Source organism: Salvelinus sp. IW2-2015, linkage group LG6.1, assembly GCF_002910315.2.
Source record: "Salvelinus sp. IW2-2015 linkage group LG6.1, ASM291031v2, whole genome shotgun sequence".
NCBI classification, from domain to species: domain Eukaryota; kingdom Metazoa; phylum Chordata; class Actinopteri; order Salmoniformes; family Salmonidae; genus Salvelinus; species Salvelinus sp. IW2-2015.
In genome coordinates, this window is record NC_036845.1 from 10,503,768 (window position 1) to 10,530,351 (window position 26,584).

General features: G+C 41.9%; 2 protein-coding genes and 3 non-coding genes across 6 annotated transcripts; all 5 read right to left on the reverse strand.

Annotated features, from left to right (window-relative positions):
- Positions 1 to 94: 94 nt before the first annotated feature.
- On the reverse strand, positions 95 to 4,630 carry cfap418 (cilia and flagella associated protein 418). Of its 2 annotated transcripts, none has more exons than XM_023989031.2 (6): positions 4,259 to 4,630; positions 3,882 to 3,978; positions 3,521 to 3,576; positions 3,009 to 3,077; positions 2,420 to 2,515; positions 95 to 873 (listed from the first exon to the last, which is right to left on the reverse strand). In XM_023989031.2, exons 1-6 carry the CDS (start codon positions 4,438 to 4,440, stop codon positions 714 to 716), a joined length of 660 nt encoding a protein of 219 aa, XP_023844799.1. In that variant the 5' UTR covers positions 4,441 to 4,630; the 3' UTR covers positions 95 to 713. The 2 variants fall into 2 exon arrangements, with proteins under 2 accessions (XP_023844799.1, XP_023844800.1); XM_023989032.2 differs by having other exon boundaries at positions 3,009 to 3,074; positions 4,259 to 4,627.
- Positions 3,349 to 3,430, reverse strand: trnas-aga (transfer RNA serine (anticodon AGA)). Its single transcript has one exon. It is a non-coding gene; the product is annotated as a tRNA-Ser (tRNA).
- trnas-aga (transfer RNA serine (anticodon AGA)) lies at positions 4,602 to 4,683 on the reverse strand. The gene has a single exon. It is a non-coding gene; the product is annotated as a tRNA-Ser (tRNA).
- Positions 4,684 to 5,704: 1,021 nt separating this feature from the next.
- Positions 5,705 to 5,776, reverse strand: trnae-cuc (transfer RNA glutamic acid (anticodon CUC)). The gene has a single exon. It is a non-coding gene; the product is annotated as a tRNA-Glu (tRNA).
- Positions 5,777 to 8,342: 2,566 nt separating this feature from the next.
- LOC111965055 (CD83 antigen) lies at positions 8,343 to 12,355 on the reverse strand. The gene is made up of 6 exons (XM_023989034.2): positions 12,162 to 12,355; positions 11,703 to 11,830; positions 9,986 to 10,220; positions 9,713 to 9,816; positions 9,320 to 9,611; positions 8,343 to 8,767 (listed from the first exon to the last, which is right to left on the reverse strand). Exons 1-5 carry the CDS (start codon positions 12,196 to 12,198, stop codon positions 9,459 to 9,461), a joined length of 657 nt encoding a protein of 218 aa, XP_023844802.1. The 5' UTR covers positions 12,199 to 12,355; the 3' UTR covers positions 8,343 to 8,767; positions 9,320 to 9,458.
- Positions 12,356 to 26,584: the final 14,229 nt, after the last annotated feature.

Below are 26,584 nucleotides of genomic sequence, written 5' to 3' on the forward strand. Positions count from 1 at the left end.
TAATGATGAATGAATTAGTAGATATATAATAAACTATCCACAGACTACTTCATTTGATTATGATTCATTTATAAAGTATCAACTACTAGACTGCCAGAGTGAAGTAATGCTTTAATGTTTAATGTTTGTCTAAATGTCTAACACAGATGCATCAGGAAAGGTTTGCGTCATTTAACTTCACACTAACCTCACCTTCATGTTATACACAATACATGAATGGTAAGATCAGAAATCCCTTAAAACAGAATGCATTTCACTCAAAGGGACAGAAGAGGAAATAAACAAAAGGACAGGGGAATTAGAAACTAAGACCGAGAAGGAAAGGCTACAGAAAAGCATGTAACAGCATTGTATATGAAATACTACCAGATAATGGAATGTCTTCATTACTATTTTTTTTAAATGTATTTTTACATAAAAGACTCATTCAATTTCGCCTCATCTTTCCCAAGTACCGTTTTCACACAAGTATGGTCTGGCATATACTGTACCTGCTCTTAAAACTGAGCTAGCTAAAATCACATCTCTAAAGATAGCAGAAGACCTACCTTGTTCATTTACCTTTAAACCCAGAACACACTAAATGTAATGCAGAGAAAGACCTACATCATTCTCAAGGCAGAAAACTGTGTGTTGGGATGTCTATAACAAGAGGACATTGGTTTTCAAGTAACTGCAAAGTGATGTGTGTGTGTGAGATAGCGAGAAGGCTGTCATACTTCATGCTTCCCGCAGACCCACTTGAGCTGGTGCTGTTCTCTCAGGTCAGTGAGGTCTCGAGCAGAGTGCCAGCTACACTGGCAGGCGTACGCCCGCGCCCCTTTTCTTCTCCTCAGCTTGGCCCGCAGCTTCTGACAGTCTGGCATGTTGTTCCTGCAGAGATACAACGAGGCAAGGCTGGTTAGCTAAGCAATGAGCAGTAGGTGAATATCTCTCACAGTATTAGTATGTAGAGTTATAGATAGGACAAGTAGTACTAAATTCACAAAGTACTTCACATTTAAGTTGGTCATGTGCATGGAACAAAACCAGCCTCCAAGAACCCCTGAAAGATTGTGGAATGATTGGAAACATCACAAATATTCAAGAGTTAACCTGCAATTTACAGGTGAAGGAATTAATCTGGGTGGAAGCATCATTTGCACAATACGTTATGTTGCATTTAACAAGTACATTTGAATGATAAATGAATCCCCATGTCTTGTAGAGGAGCCCTGGGCTCTCAGCAACTTAGTAAAACCTCTATACTCCAGCACAAAGCCTGAAACCACCTAAGTGTCCACCAGAACAGATAATTAGTTCACTGCTGTGATAACACCGACAGCAAAACCCACATGCTTGGAACGTATCACTCACTCTATCACCCACTGCACATGCTCTAGGAAGACAACAACGTGGTAGGGTCTTGTGAGTACTCCTTGCTCGCTGTTCTTGCACTGGATTTTCACTAGGCCTACTACCTCCATTTTGTCAACACAAAAGTCTGGATTCAACAAAGCTGTGCTGCTGCGATCCTACACTATGGAAAATTTCCCCAAAAATGTAAAGGCACTTGCTAAAGTATATTTTCGAATGAAAGAAAGAGGCTGTTCACAAAGTATATGCTACTCCAAGTGCCATAATTTACCTGCACCAAAATACCAACAACATTGTGGTTGCGATAGCCTTCGTTGTTTTTCTATTTTAAAATGTTTTTCTCCCATTTGAGCACAGCCCTTCTGTCTATTTTCTTTCTTAGTTTGCATTTCAAGTTGACTCTCACCAATAGTATCAAATTCGTGTAGCCTAGAAGAATTTAATTCCTGTCTTGGTGTTAAGAGCACCAAATACCCACGCCTGCATACTTACAGCGCTACTGCTATGAGGTCTTCCACTTCACTTCATTAACTAAGCTTAAGTGTCAGTCTTTGTCATCATGGGCAAGCTCTCTGTCAGTGAAACAACACAATATTGAACCAGAGAGGCACCCAAGGTGGCATTGTTGTGTTGTTTAACTGCCTTTCTAATGTCAGTCTCCATCTACTAGTACCAGTTGTCCTATGAAATTCCTATCTGCCATGCACCGATCTCAGAGCACGGTTAAAAAAAGTTTTCAATTAAACCACTGTGTATTCATATTTTTTGGAAAAAGGTTACCTGTTTCTCTGAAAGTGTGGATATCAATCAAGGTGAAAGTCATAATCCCTATTTAAAAGGTATTTTACATTAAGAATCAAATTAAGATTATTCCAGTTTATTTTCACGAAGTCCCAAAATAAGGAAGTTTACACTGCCCTCTTCTGTTCAAATCTGAGATATTTGGGATTTTTGGTTTTCTGTATCAACTTCCAACTTGTTTCAAGATAATAACAATATTTAAATTCCTCAAAGAGTTTGTTACCCCATAAAGATACATCAGGCCCAACGAGAGTAGGCTCACCTGAAGAAGAGGTAATCACAAGAGGGGTCCCATTCATGATCGTCAAACATGGCCACCCGAAAGTCACAGGAGATACATCTCAGCTGATCACACGACCTGTCAGCACAGGTTAAACAGTGAGTCAAATTAAAATGTGATCCATGCTTACACACACACACACACGCACACACGCACACACTTAACATTACAACAGGGTTCCCCAACTGGCGGCCCGCAGGTGATTTTATTTGGTCCCGCACGTTTTCTGAGCAAAATAAATAAATAAATACATTTTATCCTTTTATTGTTGGACTGTAAAAACACCAGCAAATCAGCACCAGGTGATTTTAATTTTGGAAATCTGTTCCAAAGAATTCCCACGCATAATATAGAGATATACAGTATGTGATCATACACAAATGTAAGCAAGGTTTGATATTAGTCTGTTGTAGTTAAATATTATATCTGTTTGGGCTTCTTGCAGTCAAATTGCAGTTTACTAATTATCCGTAATTATGTTCTGACCTCCTGACCATCCGCTCAAGAAAAAAAATGGCCCGCGGCTGAATCCARTTGATGATCCCTGCACTACAATTAAACAGCACTTTACCTTTGTGAAACAGCTGTTCCTACACCATTTGCAATCGAGCTTCCACCAAGGAAAACTGGGCAGCACCTGCTCACATAAGAACAAATGGGGATCGAAAGAGAGCTTTTATCAAATACATGCTTTACCAAAGGCTCACTACTAGATTTTATGGCTCCCCGTGAATTACCATTTTGTAAAACATACAATTACATTGACTGCATGTAACAGAGATATACAGATGTCTTAGATAACATTTACTGAGTTTCAATAATAATGAACACATCTTCCTTTTTGCAGTATACCACTGACAGAATGATACAACCAGATATTATGATTCAACAGGCTGCAACACAAAACAACCCGTTGTCGGCAGGATTCGAACCTGCGCGGGAAGATCCCAATAGATTTCTAGTCTATCGCCTTAACCACTCGGCCACGACAACTGCCTACATATACTACTTGGACAGGACAACTAACTATGTTCGCATGAAATAGTGAAAATCCTTTTTCAAAAGGATTATTAGAAAACTTACTTTCTTGACGCCTGTGGCAATGACTTCGTCTTTGTCGTTTTAGGAAGCTGTCCAGTCTGCAAATGTGTAAAGTTAAGCAAATATGAGACTACCTACGGGACAGCCCTTTTGCAATGTAACGTTAGCTAATGCATTGGAGTCAGAAGGACAAAGATGATGGCAACCTTCCCATTGGAAACAGGCTAAAAACAATCAAACATAGCCTTGTATTTATCTAATTATAGCTAGCTAATACATACGTGTGATATCCAGCCAGCTAACGTTAGCTAGCTACTACTGGACAGTAGATGCTGTTAGCAAAAAAAAAAAAAGAAACAGCATTCAACATTGCAAGGCGGAGTAGCTGACGTTATTTACTCACGTTTAACTCAAGGGAATCGAAGTCATCGTCAAGTATGTCCTCAAGAAGGGCATCTATATCTTCGCTGTCCGTTTTTCTGGGTGTATCGTCAGTGGTGCTGGCGGTGTGAAGCGAGGAACAGTTTTAGCAAGCTAACGTTTCCTACCTAACTACATGATTTAGCTAACATGCTTGATGAAATAACAATGCATTTTAGGAAGGCTGGCGTTTGCAACTAATTAGCTAACGTTACATAGCTAGTTACGTTGCATAAGCTTCCATTGCGTCAGTTATGGTCAACAACTTGGTTTGCTAACCTTGCTTGCTAACGTTAGTCCATTCCCCCGTACTAGCTATCGTTAACGTTAGCTTGTTAACACTTGCATTTTACTACGCACCGGTGTTTTCTCTCTTTCCCAGTTTGCGTTAAACATTTCCCAGCCGTCGATAAATCTGAGGGAGCTTGAAGTTGTGGCGTCAACGAAACATTGCGACAGAACTTTGTTTCAACCTCATCTAGCAATTCGTCCAAATCGTCCGCCATAGCTTCAGGGTACTGCTGGTTATTAACTGTTGTCATGAACAGGAGTGCTTGATTGACAGACGTAACCTCATTTCAAGTAGGTAAAGATTGATACCGTGTAGCTAGCGATTTATGTGTAGTGATACAATAACAGATACTGGATATCTATGATATAATGTAAACGCCTGGGCATTGCCAACCACAGGAGAAAAATATCACGTTGTCGGCAGGATTCGAACCTGCGCGGGAAGATCCCAATGGATTTCTAGTCCATCGCCTTAACCACTCGGCCACGACAACTGTTGATATTATTGTAGATGGAAACCGGTAATATCCAGCATCAAATGAAAAATATATCAGACTGATATCATGATTTATCAGGCTGCAGCACAAAACTCTAATTACGTTGGTAACCATTTTATCCAGGCTGTATCACAACCGGCAGTGATTGGGAGTCCCATAGGGCAGCGCACAATTGGCCCTGCGTCGTCCAGGTTTGGCAGGTGTTGGCCTTCATTGAAAATAAGAATTTGTTCTTAACTGATTTGCCTAGTTAAATAATAAATAAATAAAAATAGCAATAAGGCACCTCGGGGGATTGTAGCATATTGCCAAAGGGGGAGATCAAGCTGATCCTAACTGTTATAGGCCTATTTCTATTTTTCCCTGTTTATCAAAAGTGTTGGAAAACTTGTCAATAATCAATTGACTGGCTTTCTTGATGTCTATAGTATTCTCTCTGGTATGCAATCTGATTTCTCGGCTCAGGTTATGGATGTGTCATTGCAACCTTAAAGGTCCTCAATGATGTCACCATTGCCCTTGATTCTAAGCAATGTTGTGCTGCTATTTTTATTGACTTGGCCATAGCTTTTGATACAGTAGACCATTCCATTCTTGTGGGCGGCTAAGGAGTATTGATGTCTGAGGGGTCTTTGGCCTGGTTTGCTAACTACCTCTCTCAAAGAGTGCAGTGTATAAAGTCAGAAAATCTGCTGTCTCAACCACTGCCTGTCACCAAGGGAGTACCCCAAGGCTCAATCCTTATTGTTTAACCAGAATTCACAGGAGGTTGGTGGCACCTTAATTTGGGAGGAGGAGCTCGTGGTAATGGCTGGAAGCGGAATCAGTGGAATGGTATCAAATGCATCAAACACATAGTTTGATGCCATTCCATTTGCTCCATTCCAGACATTATTATGAGCCGTCCTCCCCTCAGCAGCCTACACTGATATAAAATTAACATAGCATTATAAAGAGAACATTGGTGCAAACTGTTAAAGTACAGAAATAACTGTTCAGAGCAAAGGAAAACAGTATGTTCCCTGACCGGGAATCGAACCCGGGCCGCGGCGGTGAGAGCGCCGAATCCTAACCACTAGACCACCAGGGAGCAGTTGTATTGCTCATGTCGACGCTTCGAACTTAAAAGAAAGTAACATGGCTCATGAAACAACAGCTATTTAACCAGAATAGTGATAAATGGCAACAGCTACTCAGCCAGGCAATCTGGTTTATTATTTGCATATCTAAAATTCATGATTGTAAATTAACCTGGACAAGTGAGAAGTTGAATTTATCCAAATATATTGAGTATCAAGCAGTGCTTGACTTGGGCAGGAGCTCACCAGAACTGAGTACCAGCACCTCCGATTTTCTACTGCATGAGGTCCTGCACCTCATAAAATATTAGCTCAAAGGTATTGTACAGTTCCTGCACCTAAATATAAACAGTACCGTCATCTATTTTAATCGAAGTCAAGCACTAGTCATTGTAAATAAGAATTTGTTCATAACTGACTTTCCTAGTTAAATAAAGGTTACATTTAAAAAAGCTACTTATACTGAACTAAAATAGAAATGGAACATGTAAAGTGTTGGTCCCGTGTTTCATGAGCTGAAATAAAAGATCCCAGGAATTTTCCATATGCTCAAAAAGCTTATTTCTCTAAAATGTTGTGCACAAATTTGTTTACATCCCTGTTAGTGAGCATTTCTCCTTTGCCAAATAATCCATCCACCTGACAGGTGTGGCATATCAAGAAGGTGATTAAATAGCATAATTATAACGCAGGTGCACCTTGTGCTGGGGACAATAAAAAGCCACTCTAAAATGTGCAGTTTTGCCACACAACACAATGCCACAGATGTCTCAAGTTTTGAGGGAGTGTGCAATTGGCATGCTGACTGCAGGAATGTCCACCACAGCTGTTGCCAGAGAAATTAATGTTCATTTCTCTACTATAAGCGTTGTTTTAGAGAATTTGGCAGTACATTCAACTGGCCTCACAACCGCAGACCACGTGTAACCATGCCAGCCCAGGACCTCCAAACCGGCTTATTCAACTGCGGGATCGTCTGAGACTAGCCACCTGGAGAGCTGATGAAACTATGGGTTTGCACAACTGAAGAATTTCTGCACAAACTGTCGGAAACCGTCTCAGGGAAACTCATCTGTGTGCTTGTCGTCCTCACCAGGGTTGGTGTAGTAACCAACTTCAGCAGGTAAATGCTCACCTTCGATGGCCACTGGCACGCTGGATAAATGTGCTCTTCACAGATTAATCCCGGTTTCAACTGTACCGTATGACGTCGTGTAGGCGAGCGGTTTGCTGATGTCAACGTTGTGAACAGAGTGCCCAATGGTGGCGGTGGGGTTATGGTATGGGCAGGCATAAACTAAGGACAGCGAACACAATTGCATTTTATCGATGACAATTTGAATGCACAGAGATGCCGTGACGAGATGCTGAGACCCATTATCGAGCCATTCATCCTCCGCAATCACCTCATGTTTCAGCATGATAATGCACGGCCCCATGTCTCAAGGAGCTGTACACAATTCCTGGAAGCTGAAAATGTCCCAGTTCTTTCATGGCCTGCGTACTCACAGAAATGTTACCCATTGAGCTTGTTTGGGGTGCTCTGGATCAACGTTTATAACAGCGTGTTCCAGTTCCCACCAATATCCAGCAACTTCACATAGCCATTGAAGAGGAGCGGAACATTCCACAGGCCACAATCAACAGTCTGATCAACTCTATGCAAAAGGAGATGTGTCGTGCTGCATGAGGGAAATGGTGGTTACAACAGACACTGACTGGTTTTCTGATCCAGGCCCCTACCTTTTTTAAAGGTATCTGTGACCAACAGATGCGTGTCTGTATTCCCAGTCATGTGAAATCCATAGATTGGGGCCTAATGAATGTATCTCAATTGACTGATTTCCTTATATGAACTGTAACTCAGTAAAATCTTTGAAACTGTTGCATGTTGCGTTTATATTTTTGTTCAGTGTATATTGCACAGTGAGGAGAAATTCAACTGTGGACATAGTCCCCCCCAAAACATCCTGCTGTTGTCAGCATGTAATAACCAACATACAATGACATAACATGTAGCTAGTACAACAAAAAGGATAATGAATTAGTATTAGAAAGTTCAGTAAACACAACTACACGTGGAATAGCAAATGTAAGTAGCTGCCATTGCCTATGCCTAATGAGTGTTAAGCTAGAAGGTATGTGTATTTTAAGTTTTTTTTTTCTGGTTGTGCACTATTTTGCCTTTGTCTCAGCCAGATGTATGGTAGGCTACATTGATGCATTCAACAAGCCTACATAGATGCATTCAACAAAGGCATTTTTTTCATAGCCTGCACACCAAACCATTAATGTAATAGTAAGACTTAAAAAAGGGTATCTAATAAAAGTTTACAAATAACATGCAGACACTGCTTTAAACAGTTGAAACATGGTAGATTATGTGTGATTAACTTTTTCCAGCAAAGGAAACCTATGCTGGATACACCCACCTTAATAAAAAAAGGCATTGCTGTGTTATAGACACCTGGCTGGTAAGGGTGGCGCTCATGCCGTACTGCATCCAACCAAAAAGCTTAACAAGAGCTTGTAATTGATGTATGCCTATCGGTAACGTTCAAATAAAAGATATTGAAATGCCTTTGAGTAGACCAAAGCTGTATTTATTTTGCAATCTTAGTCCACACCCAGGGATCCATCACAACCAGGGGCTCACACCAGTCACTGCAATAGAATATGATATATTGCATGGCTATACCTTAATTACAATAGAACACTATCACTGCATTCTAACAAAACACACCCTATTATTTTTTTGTCATAATTACCTCTCTTATTTTAGCCACCACTTACTAACTTAATGATTCTATAATGGGTGGGGAGCCGTGGTCTCTCTTTTATTTTAAAGACTAAGCTCTCACTTTAACTTTCATTCTGTGTAAGGTTGTCATAATGGCCGTGATACTTTCAATTTATCAGAAAGGGTGTAGGCTACTGTTTCTGTTTAATTTCTTTGAAAAACCAAGCCTTGGTTCTACAGGACTGGACAGAGGGTTGTCTGCCTCTGTTATGCTGGTGAATAAGGACCCAAAAGCGACTTAACAGAAACAGAGTCTTTATTCCAGTCTATAACAAAAACGATAATCCTGGATATAATCTCGGGTAAAGTCAAACAGGAAAACTGAAATCCTCTAGGCAGTAGAGGGGAACAACTGGATACGCGACCACAGACTGCAGGTCGCTTCGGGAAGGCGCAGGCCGTAGCTGATATAGATACCTGCTCACACGCAGCATCTGAAGAAGGCGGAAACACGACAGGGCGGAACAAGGACACAGAACAGCAAACATCAAACAAGGATCCGACAAGGACAGAAGCGGAAAACAGAGGGAGAAATAGGGGACAGGTGTGAAAGAGTAAATGAGGTAGTTAGGAGAATGAGGAACAGCTGGGAGCAGGAACGGAACGATAGAGAGAGAGAGCGAGAGAGGGAGAGAGGGRRGGGGAGAGAGAGGGATAGAAAGAGGGAAAGAACCTAATAAGACCAGCAGAGGGAAACGAATAGAAGGGGAAGCACAGGGACAAGACATGATAATCAATGACAAAACATGACAGCCTCCATCTGCTCTAGATGTGAACTCTCTGGAAAGTAGACATGACTCTTTGGCTCCTTGCTCAGCTTCAAAAGTGCACTACTCTTTCTCTGCCTTTCCTCATTCAAGTATACAATGAGCCCAAACTAGCAGAACAGGCTCTCACACACAGACATGTTTTTTGGAAGCCTGTCCTGACCAGTTTGGCCCCGGAGTGTAGATCAACATGAAATCCTTCTTCTCAAAGGGTGCATCTAGAAGTTGTTCTTGTGGATTCTTCTTGATCCTTGGTGGTAACATATTCATAACGGTTACCTATGGTAAAAATAATATTGTGTTTGTAAATAAAATAAAAAACCTTAAATGAAATACATTGAAACTATCACCACTGAATGAGAGGATAGTGGACAACTCACATAGCTGATGGTGAATATCAGCAATGCTGCCACAAGCCCCACAATGGAAAGAACTAGGATGGTATTGCTTTCTGATTGGTCTGTGGACTTATTGTAAAGGCAACCTGGAAATAAAAAAATAATACACAAATCCTTGAGCACCACTGGAAACTTTAAAAGAGTATATATCAGCACAGAGGAACTCTCTGGGGGTCCAATTTAAAACATCCACATGCAATATACAGTTTGTTTACATACCAAAACAAGCACACAATGAGAATAGAACACACTCACCTGTCACTCTGAGGTGAACCTGGCCCTCCTGGTTCTGCTCTCCTACAGGTGCTGCCAGGAGACACTTGTACCTCCCGCTATCAACAGCCGTTACATTGGGCAGGAAGATATCAAAAGAATTATCAGCCAAAAGTTCCACTTTACGCTCCAGGCCTGCGTACCATAGGGTGGTGCTGTTAGGTGATAGCCTCTTCATCAATAGACCAGACTCCTTATTATAGGGCTCCTCACCCAGCTGGAAGAAGAGGGTGTGAGGTTACTTTATGCCCCTGACAGCTGGTCTGGAGCCAGTGCTGTAGTTTCAATAATGATGATTACAATGAGGACTGAGGACATCACAGATCGTAAATCACTAGTATGAGACACTTATGTGTGAGCAGCCAAAGATCTCCAGAAAAACAACAAAAGGCAGATAGTCTAGTAGTCAAATCAAATTCCATGGTTCAATTGCTGAAATTAACTCAGACAGCAGGAGACAAACCTGAGGTTAAATTGTCTGGGAATCATAAAAGTTATGAGTTCTGCTATCTGTAGATGGAAGAAAGAGTGGACGAAGATTGATATGATTAAGTGGCTAGACAAAGGCAATCTACAATACTGGAAATGTACATTTCCTGAAGAAAATGTGGTGTGCTTGCTAACTTGTTTTAAACTATGGTTTTGAAATAAGTTAGTGTAGTGGTACTGACTGCAGTAGTAATGGTAATGACGGGTTATAGTTGGAAAAAGTAGGTAGCTGTAAAAATGTATTGATTGGTTTGGTGTCTCTAGTTTGAATGGTTCAAGAGTTACTGTTGGTGAGTTGCTTTATGCTAATTTATATAGTTATAGTTGTTAACCACTTCTAAGAATTTGAAGTTAGGATAGCCTAAACCTGTGAAAGTTGGTTTGGTGTATCTAGCATGAATGGTTCAAGAGTTACTGTTGGTGAGTGATTTAGTGCTAATTTGTGCAAATGTGTATAGTTATAGATGAAGTTTTTAAGAATTGGAAGTTAGGATAGCCTGAACATGTGGAAGATGGTTTGGTGTCTCTATTTTAATGTGGTGTCTCATAATTATGTGAGGTTGTATGTGTTGTTGGAGGTGTGTTTTGGTCAGTTTAGCTCTGAAAATGTCGCCCTCATCAATCCGCCTAATCCTGCCTATAATGAGCGAACAAATGTTGTTCCGAAAATCTCCCCCCAGTCAGAATTCTCCCCCCTTATCATTTCATTAATTTTGTGACTATAGTCAAATACTTTCTGTGGAACACATCAGAGTCAAATACTTTCTATAGAACAAACTTCACGTCAGGATAGGCAACCAAAATTAATAATTAATGTATGTGGGTTATATTAAACATAGGAGTAAAATGTTGGCAAGCAATAAACATTTCAGAACAACTATGGCTGAATTATTATCCTTACACTTTAAAAAGTACTTGTCGAATAAGACATGGGAGAGATGACGAATTTTGGCAAAGAGATTTATTTATAGACTAATACAAATCAGTAGCGGATTTAGGTACGGGTGAAATGTAGGCTAAACTGACAACAGAGTGAAGAGCAGGAAAGCAAGCAAGTAGCAGCAATAAAGAACGCGAAGGTGGGGGGAGAATTCTGCCAGGCGGGGGATTTTCGGCACAATACCAGCCCTGAGGACTCTGATCCAGGGCTTTAGTCAGCGTTAGCAAGCCACACTACTGCCCTGGAAAAGAGTAACGCAAAGTAGTTTACCTTGTACCACCTCACTGACCGGTACTTGACCCCAGGTACAGAATTTGCTTTACATCTCAGAACCGAATCCTCGCCGCATATCGACCTTATATTTTCAACATCCTTCATAATCCTGCTGTGTACGCAAACTGGAAAAACGGAAGGAAAATGTCAAAACGAATCTTGATGGACAGCCCTTACGAAAAAAAGATGGCTGTCAGAGTTCAGTATAACTGCAGTATGCTGCAAATACTGCATCCAAAATAACCTTCTTTTTTTTTTACTGCAGTAAATTTGCAATATAACTGCAGTTAGAGTGCAGTACAACTGAAATTCAACTGCAGTACACTGCAGATATTTTGCAATTACTGCGTAAAAACACCACAGTCGACTGAAGTTACTGCAGTTTCAAAACTGCAATCTTTTTTTGTAAGGGAGGACATAAAGACTTGTTAGCCCTAACATGAAATTTGAACTTACCTAGTGCAAAGGCATGGAGAAAGACTAGGGTACGCATTTTTTGTTCAGCAGCACAGCGTTTTCTAAATTTCGCTGTCTAATTCAAGGCGTAGATATATCCTACTAGAATATAAAAGTAAAAGTAGCCGTCAAAGTGAAAGTAAGAGAGGAAGAGAAAGGCCAAAATCTGCGGGAAATCTGTTTCCCTCCAGCAGGTGGCGTTTTTTCGTTGTTTTGCCCACCAAGCAAGGAGTGTTGGTATTAGAGTCAGTCCTTCTCAAATAGTGGGGCGCGCCCCCCTGGGGGGGCTCGGAGCGATGCCATGGGGGGGGCGCGTGTGACCCCGGGGAACATGCTTTTTTTTGCCGCAGGGAGTAGTTTTTTTTTCACTGAACAAGAGCACACAGCACAGAGCAGGAGATATGAAGTGCAGATAACAAACCCTTAAGAGACACCATGGAAAAATATTTAACAGGGATGAAAAGAAAGGCGGAGAGAGACGGAGATAATGAGACAAACGTAAGTCTCCCGAAAGCTAAGACGAGGAAATATGACGACGCGTATGTAGCGCTTGGCTTCACTGTGACTACGGTGGGAGACGAGGAAAGACCGGTATGTTTACTGTGTCTAAAAATGTTGGCAGCGTACAGCATGAAGCCAAATAAATTAAGGCGTCACTGAAAGACATTACACCCCAATCACGCTGATCAGCCGCTTGAGTTTTTTCAGCGAAAACGTGCCGAATATTGCCAACAATCATCCCGCTTTGTGAATGCTACTTCAGTAAATCAGCGAGCACTGTTAGCATCATATAAGGTGGCGTACCAAATTGCTCAGTGCAAAAAAAACACTCCATAGCAGAGGAGCTGATACTGCTTCATTAGACATGGTCTCTGTCATGCTGGATGACGCAAGTGCTGCAAAAAATAAAATACTGATCAGGAATCAGGAAATACTGATTCATTCGAGAACCTGCATGAATTTGTTGACACTACTGACAATGATGCCACCTCAGTGATTCCATATATTAAGGAGCATATTTCATCACTGATGTGATTCTTTAAAAAGTACTTCCCTGAAAACAGTTCCCAATATGACTGGGTGAGAGATCCTTTCAATGCACCAGCTCCAACTGGTTTCAGCTCTGCAGAGGAGGACCAGTTCATTGATATGACGTCTGACTCCACATTGAGACTGAGGTTCACATCACAGACACTGAGTGAATTCTGGCTGAGTGTAGAGAGGCASTATCCACTCTTAGGGCAGAGGGCCATGGGCATTCTTCTTCCTTTTGCAACATCTTATCTTTGTGAGACTGGCTTCTCTGCTGTTGCTGCACTGAAGACCAAGTACAGGTCCCAGCTAAACATTGAGCAGGAGCTGAGAGTTGCAGTATCATGCTTCAAACCCCGCTTCGAAAAGCTGTGCTCTGCAAAACGTGCTCATTGTAGCCATTAATCCTGACTTCCTCATTTTGATTTTAAAAAATCAGCACAAATTGTTTTATTCATTTTTGTTTTATAGGTCAAAGGGTTTCATATATTGTGCTCCTGAGTTAATGTTGCTGATCAATTTGAATTTATTATTATTTATTGATTATATTTTATTTTTCAGTATCAAATGGTCATTAACAAATTACAGTTTAAACAAGGCTTGAATTTTTTTTTGAATTTCAGGCAAATTGATGCACTTGAAGTCTTTTCTGTTACAGACTAAAAAACAATGTTAATAAAGTTATTCTTTGTAAGTTGATCTATATTTTTATTTTTTATTTTCTTTAATGTTAATAAGGATACAATGTTATGCAGAGGTGTACTTATAACAATTTTATAAACAAATTATACTATTTACAGTCGCGGCAGGGGGAGTTGGGGGGGGGCGCGAAATGTTTACTTCTTCCTAGGGGGGACGTAACAGAAAATAATCGAGAAGGACTGCCGGGAAGGGCCCGTCCACACCCACTGTGACGAAGCACAAGCATGATTTTAGTCCTAAACACAAGCATGATTTTAGTCCTTTGCTTTCGTCACTCTACGGGAATCCCCATAGTTTCACTTCCATTTTAGCCTATTAAATAAACTGATTGACTTCTGTTCTGGATCGTCTTCATTGCTGTAGTTCTACAAATATGTTTGTTCAACTCGTCTGCATTCTAGGTATGTTGTCATTTCTTTTAAACAATGACTTAGACTGATATCAAACTGTGCAGGCTCACCTGAAATGATGATTTACTTTGCTTGTCTATAGCTGCCTACTTGCAAGGTGGGCTCACACAGGATAGACACGAGGTGAAGTATTTTTAATCCTTCGCAGACTGCACTCTACGAGAATCCCCATAGTTTCACTTCCATTTTAGCCTATTGTAACGACCCTGGGTTTATAAACGCAGATATCGACTCTGCGGCTTGAGCATGCTTTTGCGGCACAGTCGATAGCGCGCCGAACCTCGGGCTAGAAGGTCGAGGGTTCTGTTATGGGTGTAAGATGGCACAGTGATTCCATCTGTTGGTAAATGTTTACTGCAACTCCAATGTTTTACCGGTGTGCTTGAGATACCTCGATGTGTTGTAATGTACTGAACAAAACTGGTTACTCGCATCAATGCCTCTATCTCGTCATTTAACATTCAAACAGGTTTGAGGCTTGCTCCCTGCTGTTTCATTACATTGGTGTCAGAAGTGATCGGGCCTTGCATCCACGACAGTTCGTGTGCCTGACCGGTGAGCGCGTTCCTGTAAGACGTCGAGTCGCAAGCTACCGCGAGGACGCGCTCTTTGAAAGGAGGGAGTAGTGTAACGACCCTGGGTTTATAAGCGCGGAAATCGACTCTGCCGCACGTGCATGCTCAAGCGGCACAGTCGATAGCGCGCCGGACCTCGCGAGGGTTCGAGGCCTGCTCCCTGCTGTTTCATTACACTATTATATAAACTGATTCCCTTCTCAACAGGACTTGCATTTGTTGAACATATCATGGCGATACGGGGCATTGTCCTGATGTGTTTGGGTAGGTTGTTTGTCATATATATGTTTTCATTCATAGCGTTACAATTAAGAAAACGGAAATGTACCATTGTCACTGGATGTTATTTCTGAACGTTAACTCGTTACTTTATTTCGCAGTTTATTAGTAGCTGGGCCAAAGATGGTGGATAAATTAAGATAATTAATTCAGGCCGTTTACCATTGAAAAATTAAAGGTAAGTTCCTGTCCTATAGACACCGTTGTGATAGCAGCTGGGCCCCGTCGACTTAGTTCATTGACTTCAATTGAGCCAGAAAAAACGGAGTGGGGTGTCTCGTTTCCTCATCTGTCTCTGGCTAGGCGTAAAATTAAATTACATTTTATTTGCCACATGCGCCGAATACAACTGGTGTAGACCTTACAGTGAAATGTTTACTTACAAGCCCTTAACCAACAATGCAGTTTTAAGAAAAATAAGTGTTAAAGTATTTACTAAATAAACTGAAAAACAAACAAATAAGAAAATAGAAACATAAATCATTTCAAGAGCAACAATAAAATAACAGTAACAAGGGCATATCAAATGAAATGTTATTTGTCACATGCGCTGAATACAACAGGTATTTCAGGTACCTTACCGTGAAATGCTTACTTACAAGCCATTTAACCAACAATGCAGTACAAGAAAGAGTTAATAATAACATATTTACTAAATAAACGAAGGTAAAAAATAATAAAAATAACACAAAATAACAATAATGAAGTTATATACAGGAGTACCGGTACCGAGTCAATGTGCAGGGATATAGGTTAGCCGGGGTAATTTTTTACATGTAGGTAGGGGTAAAGTGACTATGCATAGATAATAAACAGCAGCAGTGTAAAAACAAATGGAGGGAGGGATGGGTGTCAATGTAAATAGTCTGGGTGGCCATATGATTAATTGTTCAGCTGTCTTATGGCTTGGGGGTAGAAGCTGTTAAGGAGCCTTTTGGTCCTAGACTAGGCGCTCCGGTACCGCTTGCCGTGGGGCAGCAGAGAGAACAGTCTATGATTTGGGTGACTGGTGTCCTCTGACACCGCCTAGTATATAGGTCCTGGATGGCAGGAAGCTTGGCCCCAGTGATGTACTGGGCTGTATGCACCATGTACTGAGCTTACGGTCAGATGCTGAGCAGTTGCCATACCAGGCGGTGATGCAACCGGCAGCTGTAGAACTTTTTGAGGATCTGGGGACCCATGCTAAATCTTTTCAGACTCCTGAGGGGGAAAAGGTGTTGTTGTGCCCTCTTCAAGACTGTCTTGATGTGTTTGGACCATGATAGTTTGTTGATGTGGACACCAAAGAACTTAACTCTCGACCCACTCCACTACAGCCCTCTCAATGATAATGGGGGGCCTTTTCAGCTGTCTTTTCCTGTAGTCCACGATCAGGTCCTTTGTCTTGCTCACATTGCGGGAGAGGTTGTTGTCTTGGCACCACACTGCCAGGTCTCTGACCTCCTTCCTATAGGCTGTCTCATCGTTGTCGATTAGCTTGTGTTTTGTCTTTTAAAACAGCGGATTGCCAAATTGGTGCAGCAACTTTCCTGCATACGTTTCCCCAGAATATGTCGTTGACCAACACAAAGACGGGCTTTTCTGTAAAGGACATTTTGGACCTCCCTGACACAATGATGTGAGTCATGACCAGCCTTTCAAAGCACTTCATGGATACAGATGTGAGTGCTACAGGTCGGTAGTCGTTTAGGCAGGTTACATTGGTGTTCTTGGGCACAGGGACTATGGTGGTCTACTTGAAACATGTTGGTATTACAGACACGGTCAGGGACAGGTTGAAAATGTCAGTGAAGACACCAGCTGGTCAGCGCAAGCTCAGAATACACGTCCTGGTAATCCATATGGCCTTGTGAATGTTGACCTGTTTAAAAGTCTTACGTCGGCTACCTAGTGTGATCACACAGTCGTCCGGAACAGCTGGTGCGCATGCATGCTTCAGTGTTGCTTGCCTCAAAGCACACATCTGGTAGGCTCTTGTCACTGGGCAGCTCGCGGTTATGCTTCCCTTTGTAGTCCGTAATAGTTTGCAAGCCTTGCCACATCCGACGAGCATCGGAGCTGGTGTAGTAGGATTCAATCTTAGTCCTGTATTGACGTTTTGCCTGTTTGATGGTTCGTCGGAGGGCATAGCCGGGATTTCTTATAAGCTTCCGGGTTAGAGTTCCGCACCTTGAAAGCGGCAGCTCTACCCTTTAGCTCAGTGTGAACGTTGCCTGTAGTCCATGGCCTCTGGTTGGGGTATGTACGTATGGTCACTGTGGGGACAAGGTCATCAACGCACTTATTGATGAAGCCAGTGACGGATGTGGTGTACTCTTCAATGCCATCCCGGAGCATATTCCAGTCTATGCTAGCAAAACAGTCCTGTAGCTTAGCATCTACATCATCTGACCACTTCCGTATTGAGCGAGTCACTGGTACTTCCTGCTTTAGTTTTTGCTTGTAAGCAGGAATCGGGAGGATAGAGTTATGGTCAGATTTGCCAAATAGAGGGCGAGGGAAGGCTTGTACACGTCTCTGTGTGTGGAGTAAAGCTGGTCTAGGGTATTTTTTTTATTCTTTTTTTTCTCCTCTCCTTGCACATGTAACCTGCTGGTAGAAATTAGGTAAAACAGATTTAAGTTTCCCTGCATTAAAGTCCCCGGCCACTAGGAGCGCCGCCTCTGGATGAGAATTTTCTTGTTTGCTTTTGGCCTTATACAGCTCGTTGAGTGCGGTCTTAGTGCCAGCATCGGTTTGTGGCGGTAAATAGACGGCTGCGAAAAAATAAAGATAGACTCTCTTGGTAAATAGTGTGGTGTATAACTTATCATTCGATACCCTTAATATTATATTTTGTACACCAGCTGTTATTGCCAAATAGACAGACAGACACCCCTTCTTACCGGAGGTAGCTGTTCTATCTTGCCGATGCATGGAAAACCCAGCTAGCTGTATGTTATCCATGTCGTCGTTCAGCCACGACTCAGTGAAACAACAGTTTTTAATGCCACGTTGGTACGATAGTCTTGATCGGAACTCATACAGTTTATTGTCCAATGATTGCACTTTGGCTAATAGGACCGATTGTAGAGGCAGGTTACCCACTTGCCGTCGGATTCTTACAAGGCACCCCGACCTACGTGCCCTATATCTCTCTTCTTCATGCGAATTATGGGGATTTGGACCTTGTCTGGTGTCTGAAGTAAATCCTTCGTGTCCAACTCGTTAAAGAAAAAATCTTTGTTGAGTACGAGCTGAGTAATCGCTGTTCTGATATCCAGAAGCTTTTTTCGGTCAAGAGATGTTGTCAGAAATATTTGTTGACGTTGAGTGAGAGGTTATTTTCCTGGAATGTTTTACTCACGTCGGCCACGGAGAAGGAGAGCCCACAGTCCTTGGTAGCGGGCCGCACTGTGTTATCCTCAAAGCTGGCAAAGGTGTTTAGCTTGTCCGGAAGCAAGATGTCGGTGTCTGCGACGTGGCTGGTTTTCCCTTTGTAGTCCGTGATTGTCTGTAGACCTGCCACATACGTCTCGGGTCTGAGCCCGTTGAATTGCCACTCCACTTTGTCTCTATACTGATGTTTTGCCTGTTTGATAGCCTTACGGAGGGAATAACTACACTGTTTGTATTCGGCCATATTCCCAGTCCCCTTACCATGGTTTAATGCGGTGGTTCGCACTTTCAGTTTTGCGCAAATGCTGTCATCTATCCATGGTTTCTGGTTAGGTTAGGTTTTAATAGTGAGTACAACATCTCCTATACACTTCCTGATAAACTCAGTCACCATTCCAGGCATCAGATGCATTTTACGCACGCTCACACATGTGTCAAGCCCTGCCACATAAGACGAGCGTCGGAGCCAGTGTAGTATGATTCAATCTTAGCCCTGTATTGACGCTTTGCCTGTTTGATGGTTCGTCGCCGGGCATAGAAGGATTTCTTATAGGCTTCCAGGTTAGAGTCCCGCACCTTGAAAGCGGCAGCTCTACCCTTTAGCTCAGTTTGAATGTTGCCTGTAATCCATGGCTTCTGGTTGGGGTATGTACGTACAGTTACTGTGGGGACAACGCCCTCGATGCACTTATTGATAAAGCCAGTGACTGATGTGGTGTTCAAACCAGCTACCTTTTCAGTTACTGGCCCAACGCTCTAAACCACTAAGCTGCCTGCCGCCTTTGTTCTATAAATATCTATTTAAAAAATAAAAAATGTATAGTGTCACAAGGTGGAAAGTGACAGGTTCTAGGTCTGGTTTGAGCAGGCAGTGTGAAAGCAGAGGCAGACAACAAATGACAGTTTAACATTGATTTTGTAAGGCATAGTTTTCAATCAGTTTCAACTTGTCAGTTATCAAGTTTCAGTTTCCAAACATTTCATAAATATAATTTCCTCTTACATTTCACTTTTTAAACCAGGATAGTTAAAAATAATAATAATCACAAACACCAACAAACTAAAGAAAAAAAAAGGGGGCATATGAAGTGGTGCAGCCCAGGAGGGAGGTCTCCATTTTCTCCAGTTCTCCATTAAAGCTCAAACATCATTAGCCTTGTGCTCTCACCAAACATAACCATAAGCTCTCTGCCCACTCAGCTCCGCTATGCCTCCAGACAACATTCACATCCTGTGGGCAGCTGCCAAGAAACACACATCGGGGGTTAAATACGTGAAGCTATAATCACATGACAAGTCAATTAGCCAATGAAATCACTTGTTAGATTAAATATGCTAATAGTCACACTTATGTCAATCCCCTCAAAAGGGGTTCCACTATCGCTACAACCCTTTTTGGTGCAGTATACAAACAAATGTTATGGTTCTTTATAGAGTCTTTGTGGACCTTTTTTTTATAGATACTTTCTCAATGTAGAAATAAGCTTTTGACGAACAAAACAGTTTTTTTTTGTGGTTAGCCATTATATTGTTACATTTCCATAAGTTCTGTTGTTGTGTTAATTGATTTAAATCAGGTGTGCAAACTCTGGAACAGCTGAGGGATACTGAGAAGTGGTTTGAGAACAACTGATTTAGACCACAGTTCTCATTTGATGCAAGGTGTCTGTCACAAGACACCTTCACTGGCCATATTTTTATTTCTTTATTTTCTCCCCAATTTCGTGGTATCCAATTGGTATTAGTTAAAGTCTTGTCTCATCGCTGCAACTCCCGTACGGATTCGGGAGAGGCGAAGGTTGAGAGCCATGCGTCATCCGAAACACAACCCCACCAAGCCGCGGTTGCACAAAAAGAGATCTGAGCAAACCACACCCCAAAATATTTGAATGAGCTGCCGCCCCTACAGAGAGGAAGAGGCAAAGCGAGAGGTTTCACTCGCCAAAATCTGTCCAAAATAAGCCCAATGCGTTTCTATGGTCTTATTTTGGACCTAAACTTGTCGCCTGCCTTTCCGCCTTTGGGACAACGACTCCCATTGTTAGGGTGGAAACATGAGCGTCTCGCCATTATTAACAGATATCTGTTATCACTAAAAGAGCAAAAACACTTTTTGTGAACTGCAAAGAACCATTGAAGGGCTCAAAGGGTTATTTGTCATTATGGTTCCACACAGAACCATCACCCAGTTTCTTAGTGTGTGACTGTGTTCGTTCGAGTAATTGGGCTGTGTCAGATTAGGTTACATCTCTCCTTCGCCTCTCCCGTGTGTTGTTAGGCAATTTCATAAAAAAATACATCCCGAAAATAGTTCACGCATGCTCAATGGGGATATCAACAGCCGCCTAGTCATACCTCATTTAGGACATGCCGTTTGCATTGTAATGTAGCTAATCTCACTCCCAGACACTTCCGCCCAAATGCGCGAAGAGTCTGGTGGACCAACCCGTCAAGCTTGGCCTTTATTAGCCAATACAGAAAGATTGCGAGAAACTCCTGACACATAGGCATCGGTTTAGTTGGCTTAATCTACCAACCAATCATCTCCTACAACACCTTCCCCCTAACCCTCCATGTACACGTCTTGTGCGCACCACAAGTTCCTGTCCGGTGTAATTGTAACAGTTTAACTTTACGTCCGTCCCCTCGCGCGAACCAGGGACCATCTGCACACATCAACAACAGTCACCCACAAAGCATCGTTACCCATCGCTCCACAAGCGCCACAGCCCTTGCAGAGCAAGGGGAACCACTACTTCAAGGTCTCAGAGCAAGTGACGTCACCGATTGAAAGGCTATTAGCGCGCACCACCGTTAACTAGCTAGCCATTACACATCCGTTACATAATGATACTGATGGTTTGTATGGTTGTTGCTACCAGTACCAGTTGTTGACAACTGTAGCATTTTAACTATGCCTAACCCCAACTCTTTTCCTAACCTTAACCTCATTCTCCTAACCTGCTATGTTAATTATCTTAACCTGCCACGTTAGTTCTCCTAACCTGCTATCTAGACAAACCTTCAGTTTGTGATTCACAAAAATTCAATGATGACAACTACTTTACTCAGTAAAGTCACTCCCATTAGAATTCTATTGTCATTCCCAATAAGGCCAACTTTGAGTCATTGATGTCCTAGGCTTTTATGTTCTGTGCGCAATAACCTGGGGACAAGCTTATAATGTAAATACTCTCATTCTTATTCTGTATTTCAATACCTGACATGACTGTTGACATCTTATGTCAAGTGTCTTGTCAATCATTGCAGTGTTCCCACAAGGACCACCTGTCATTTCAATAAGTATACAGTAGGCTTATGTACTGATGTAACCAACTGGATTTGAGCCTAGGTTGTTTTCACAAGACTCTTTTAGCCCTCTGAACTTATGGCTTCGCTTGGAGGAGCTAACACAAGTACTCCGCTTTCTTGACAATTGGGCCAGAACAGAGTAGCATGGCAGGCCCTTAGATGTACACAGAGAGCCAGCATTGATAATATGCATGTCAATCTCTCCTGGCTCAGGGTGGAGGCGAGGTTGACTGCATCAATGCTTGTTTTTGTCAGAGGTATTGACATGTTTAAATCACTGAGCTGTCTGTTTAACCGACTAGCGCACACCCATACATACCCCACAAGACATGCCACACCAGAGGTTTCTTCACAGTCCCCAAGACCAGAACAAACTCCGGGAACACTAACAGTAATACATAGTCATGACTACATAGAACTCTATTCCACATCATATAACTCAGTCAAGCAGTAAAATCAGATTTTAAAAAACAGATAAAACAACACTTTATGGGACAGCGCTGTGAAGAGACACAGGCACACACACAGCATTCACAAACACATGCTAACACTCTACACACACATACATTAGAATATTGTTATTTTGCTGTATTATGGATTTTGTATTGTAGATATGTTATGGTAGAGTAGTGTGTTGTATGTATTTGTGATTTGACCCCAGGAAGAGTAGCTGCTGCCTTGGCAGCCACTAATGTGGATCCAGAATAAATACAAATAGACTATAGTGACCACCTCCGTTAAGCTGACACTGCCTAGTATGCTGCATAATACAGTGGATTTAGGTCGACATTATCCTTTCTTGGTGTTAGGTGGATTCCCAATCCCTCATGTCCTTTTTCTTTATTCACTTTTCAGTCTCCGTGTCCTCAGTCTCAGTGTCCGCAGCCTCAGTAGCGGAGAAGCTAGTTTCCTACACATGTCAAGAGGGTACAAACACACTTGAAGCACCATATGGAGCAGTGGATCCCCAATGTGATCAGAGCTGGACCACTGGCAAAAAGGTAATCTATTTTCTACAGTATGTGGTCATGACAAGTAGATACAATGTGAACTCAGATATCTTTATTAGAGCAATCTTTTTTTACATATCACCATTGACAGTATGAAAATTGCTGCACTCACTACTGTAATTCACTCTGGATAAGAGCATCTGCTAAATGTCACAAATGTTATGGCAGGGGCCATGTCAATTGATACATGACACGTGAAAGATTATTTTTTCACTACAGCCCGTTGCCTATTATGAAAATGGCCAAGGTGAATGCAGTTTTTCATGCGAAGAAGTGTTCTCTGGCAAAGTCATCCTCCGTGAATGTCCCAATGTCACATTAACTACTGGTTGCACCACCAAGGTAGGTCAACTCATACAATTCACCTTCCTCTCCTCTGTTACTGCCTACCAAGTGCCAACCTAGTAAACATTTTTAAATATTTACACCTTTTTCTTTCACAGGATGGGGTTTATGAAGAGACCAGGCTGCACTTCTCAGGTATGGTTGCTCCTGATGTTATTGGTGTATAACACAACCTACCATTGATGTTCATATAAAGCGTTGTTGTCATCATATTGCTCATGTCACTCTTTTTGCTCCATCAGCGATAAGCAAACCAGCTGTCTCTATGACAACCACTAACACTGCAAACGGTCAACTCGCACATTATGGTAAAGTATGTTTTTTTTAAGATAATGGATTACATTTTGATTGCACTGTTATCAAAATATACATTACTAGCGGCACCCCACCCTTACGGGCAGGAAATCATTGGAAATGTATATTTCGATTCAATGAAATTCCCCCCTCCTGCAAAACAAATAGCCTAGGCTACCAACCTTCTCAACTCCGGAGCATTTACAAAAACTTGTAGGCTACTGTATTTGTAGGCACTTGCTTTCAAGACCAATTCAACACCCGTATTTCTATGTTCATATTTCAGAAGAACATATGGATTCTTTAGACCACTTGTCAAACTCATTCCACAAAGAGAGAGTGGAGAGTCTGTGGGTTTTCGCTCCTCCCTTGTACTTGATCGATGACTTAAGGGTACTAATTAATTAATAACTCCCCTAACCTGGTTGTCTAGGTCTTAATTGAAAGGATAAGCCAAAAACCTGCAGACACTAGGCCCTCCATGGAATGAGTTTGACACCCAGAATGGAGTTTAGACATTCAGAATGGTGAAAATAATTATGCTGAGGGTAAATAGTGTGGTGGTTATTTCTTTACTATCAAATGAAGAGAGACAAACTCATCACACAAGTCAGTTATACTTAAACTAAATCTTTATTCACTTATTAATAAGGAGAGTATGTCAGGCCTCCTGGGTGGCGCAGTGGTCTAAGGCACTGCATTGCAGTGTACCACCAGAGATTCTGGGTTCGAGCCCAGGCTCTGTTGCAGCCGGCCGTGACCAGGAGGCCCATGGGGCAACGCACAATTGTCCGGGTTAGGGAGTGTTTGGCTGGCAGGGATATCCCTGTCTCATCGCGCACTAGCGTCTCCTGTGGCGGGCCGGGCGCAGTGTACGGTGTTTCCTCCGACACATTGATGCGGCTGGCTTCCGGGTTGGATGTGCAGTGCGGCTATGTTGGGTTGTGTTTTGGAGAACGCATGGCTCTTGACCTTCGCCTCTCCCGAGTCCGTACGGGAGTTGCAGCAATGAGACAAGAAAAAAAACGACTACCAATTGGATACCACGAAATTGGGGAGAAAACATTTAAATTTAAAATACCACCACCACAGACACAAGTGGTGGTGGGTGCTCTACAATAACGATGGCTGGTTGACGAACCACACTTAGATGATTTATTGAGAGCCATGAGACAAAGAATACAAACACTTTTTATTGCAAAGTCTACATGACAAACAACAGATGTGTGGTTAGGATTCGTGTGAATTATTAGTATCTGCTGTAAAGACTGTTCTCCTTGTGTAGAAACCAGGGTCTGGCCCCCAAAACAAAGTTCCTCTCATAATTATCCATACCCGAGCCATCTCTCCCTGGTACCTTCCAGTCAACCCGGAGCAATCTCCCTCACATGAATGGAATGTGGCCTAAGGCATCGTACATCTACTGTCAGCATTAAGCCCCAGAGGCCCACTCTCATTTCACACAGACACAATACAGTTCTAAGAGACCCCTATTCTGTTGCATAAAACAACCATTTGATGCAATAACAGTTTTATAACAATCTTGTAATTTCGCTCTCACAAGAGTCACTCTACAAATTATCACGAACCCAAACAGGTCTATAATAGATTAAAAGACAAAATGTGTTACAACTTCCCACGGTCTTCCCACGGTCTTATTAATAGTGAGCGTACAACTTTCAAACGATGTCCCCTACTCTACCCAACACCGAATCATCTAAATTCTGATGAGCACGATAAAATGAGGATATTTTTCTATAAAAATAAAAGACAGTTACTTTACGAGTAAAGTAGGAAGCCCAGGTTGCAATAGGCAAAAATATATTGTGTCATGTAAGGAGTGTGGATATTTGGCCTGGCGAAGCGGTTTTATGGGCTGACTGAATGGGAGCTGATATTTGAGTTTTTCACTCTGCTGGTCTTGGCAGATTACCAGTCCTCATTGTCCGAGACAGAATCAAGACTGAGTAAAAATGTATCCGACACCGAGACAATCAATACAGATGTAGGATCTTTTGCAGAGGATTTGCAGAGGATTTGCATGCACAGCTTGTAATTCCCACTTTTAAAATGTCAACTTCATTTTCCCTAACGAAACATCTATAAACCCCTACAGAAAATGTCCATTAATTATAATCCACATTTATAATCCACATAGTTCAAATGTCCTCTTAATTAAGGATTATTTTCCTGCTGTAGCAAACTGGCTCAAATTTAAGATCCTACATCTTTGTGGTCTCCAGACCAGACTCAAGTAGTACACTGTTCCAAACACAAAAACCGAATATACAAAACACAGTGGGATATAAAGTGGACAATACCAGGTGGGAGGACGACACACTTCTTTTGAGTTTAAAATGAAGAAAAATTGTAGGAGGAGACCCTCCCACAGTTTAGAATCATTAGCATATTTAAGCAATAATGCCCGAGGGTTGTGGAGGGAAAGAAAGTTGGCTCCACTTCTCTGGTAAGGTTTCCTTCGATTTCAGTGCCTTATACCATAAGTCTTCATAGTCATTATTTTATCATATTGCTCATATTATTTATTTTCTCCTTTTATAGGGATAAGTGTCAGCAACCAATCTTTGCCTCCGAAAACTGCCAGCACTGCCTCTACAAACGTTCAACATGCTCATTATGGTTAAGTATAGAGTTTTATGTTATTCGTTACACCAGTGGTCTCCCAACAGGTCGATCGCAAGCTACCAGTAGCTCGCCAAACAATTCTGAAAGTACATGCAATTGTCACGTGTTCCACGGCAAACTGTCATAAACAAATCTCACAAGTATCAGACACTGCAAACTCCCAGCTACTTACTATCTAATCAACGCAACATTGACATTATCCCACCCCTGGTTATCCACTATTGTCTTAAAATGCCAAACCTAACACAATATATGCCTATTAATATATGCCTATTAATTTCCAATATATGCCTATTACCTTAGCCCCAGTCTGTCTATTTGGTGCTCGAGTTTGTCTATCACGCTGTGTGTAGTCAGTGGATGTGATACAGAAATACTTTCCCCAAAACATTCTCAATTAAGTTTTAACTGCAAAGTAGGCTTACCTGGCAGACTAG

Coding starts and splice junctions, on each gene's coding strand:
- LOC111965055 (XM_023989034.2), bottom strand. CDS start 12,198: ATGCGTACCCTAGTCTTTCTCCATGCCTTTGCACTAG. Junction 9,817..9,985: donor GGTTCACCTCAGAGTGACAG/GTGAGTGTGTTC, acceptor TTTTATTTCCAG/GTTGCCTTTACAATAAGTCC. Junction 9,612..9,712: donor TGATATTCACCATCAGCTAT/GTGAGTTGTCCA, acceptor TTTTTACCATAG/GTAACCGTTATGAATATGTT.
- cfap418 (XM_023989031.2), bottom strand. CDS start 4,440: ATGACAACAGTTAATAACCAGCAGTACCCTGAAGCTATGGCGGACGAT. Junction 3,078..3,520: donor TTGCCACAGGCGTCAAGAAA/GTAAGTTTTCTA, acceptor TTCTTATGTGAG/CAGGTGCTGCCCAGTTTTCC. Junction 2,516..3,008: donor GGAACAGCTGTTTCACAAAG/GTAAAGTGCTGT, acceptor CTGTGCTGACAG/GTCGTGTGATCAGCTGAGAT.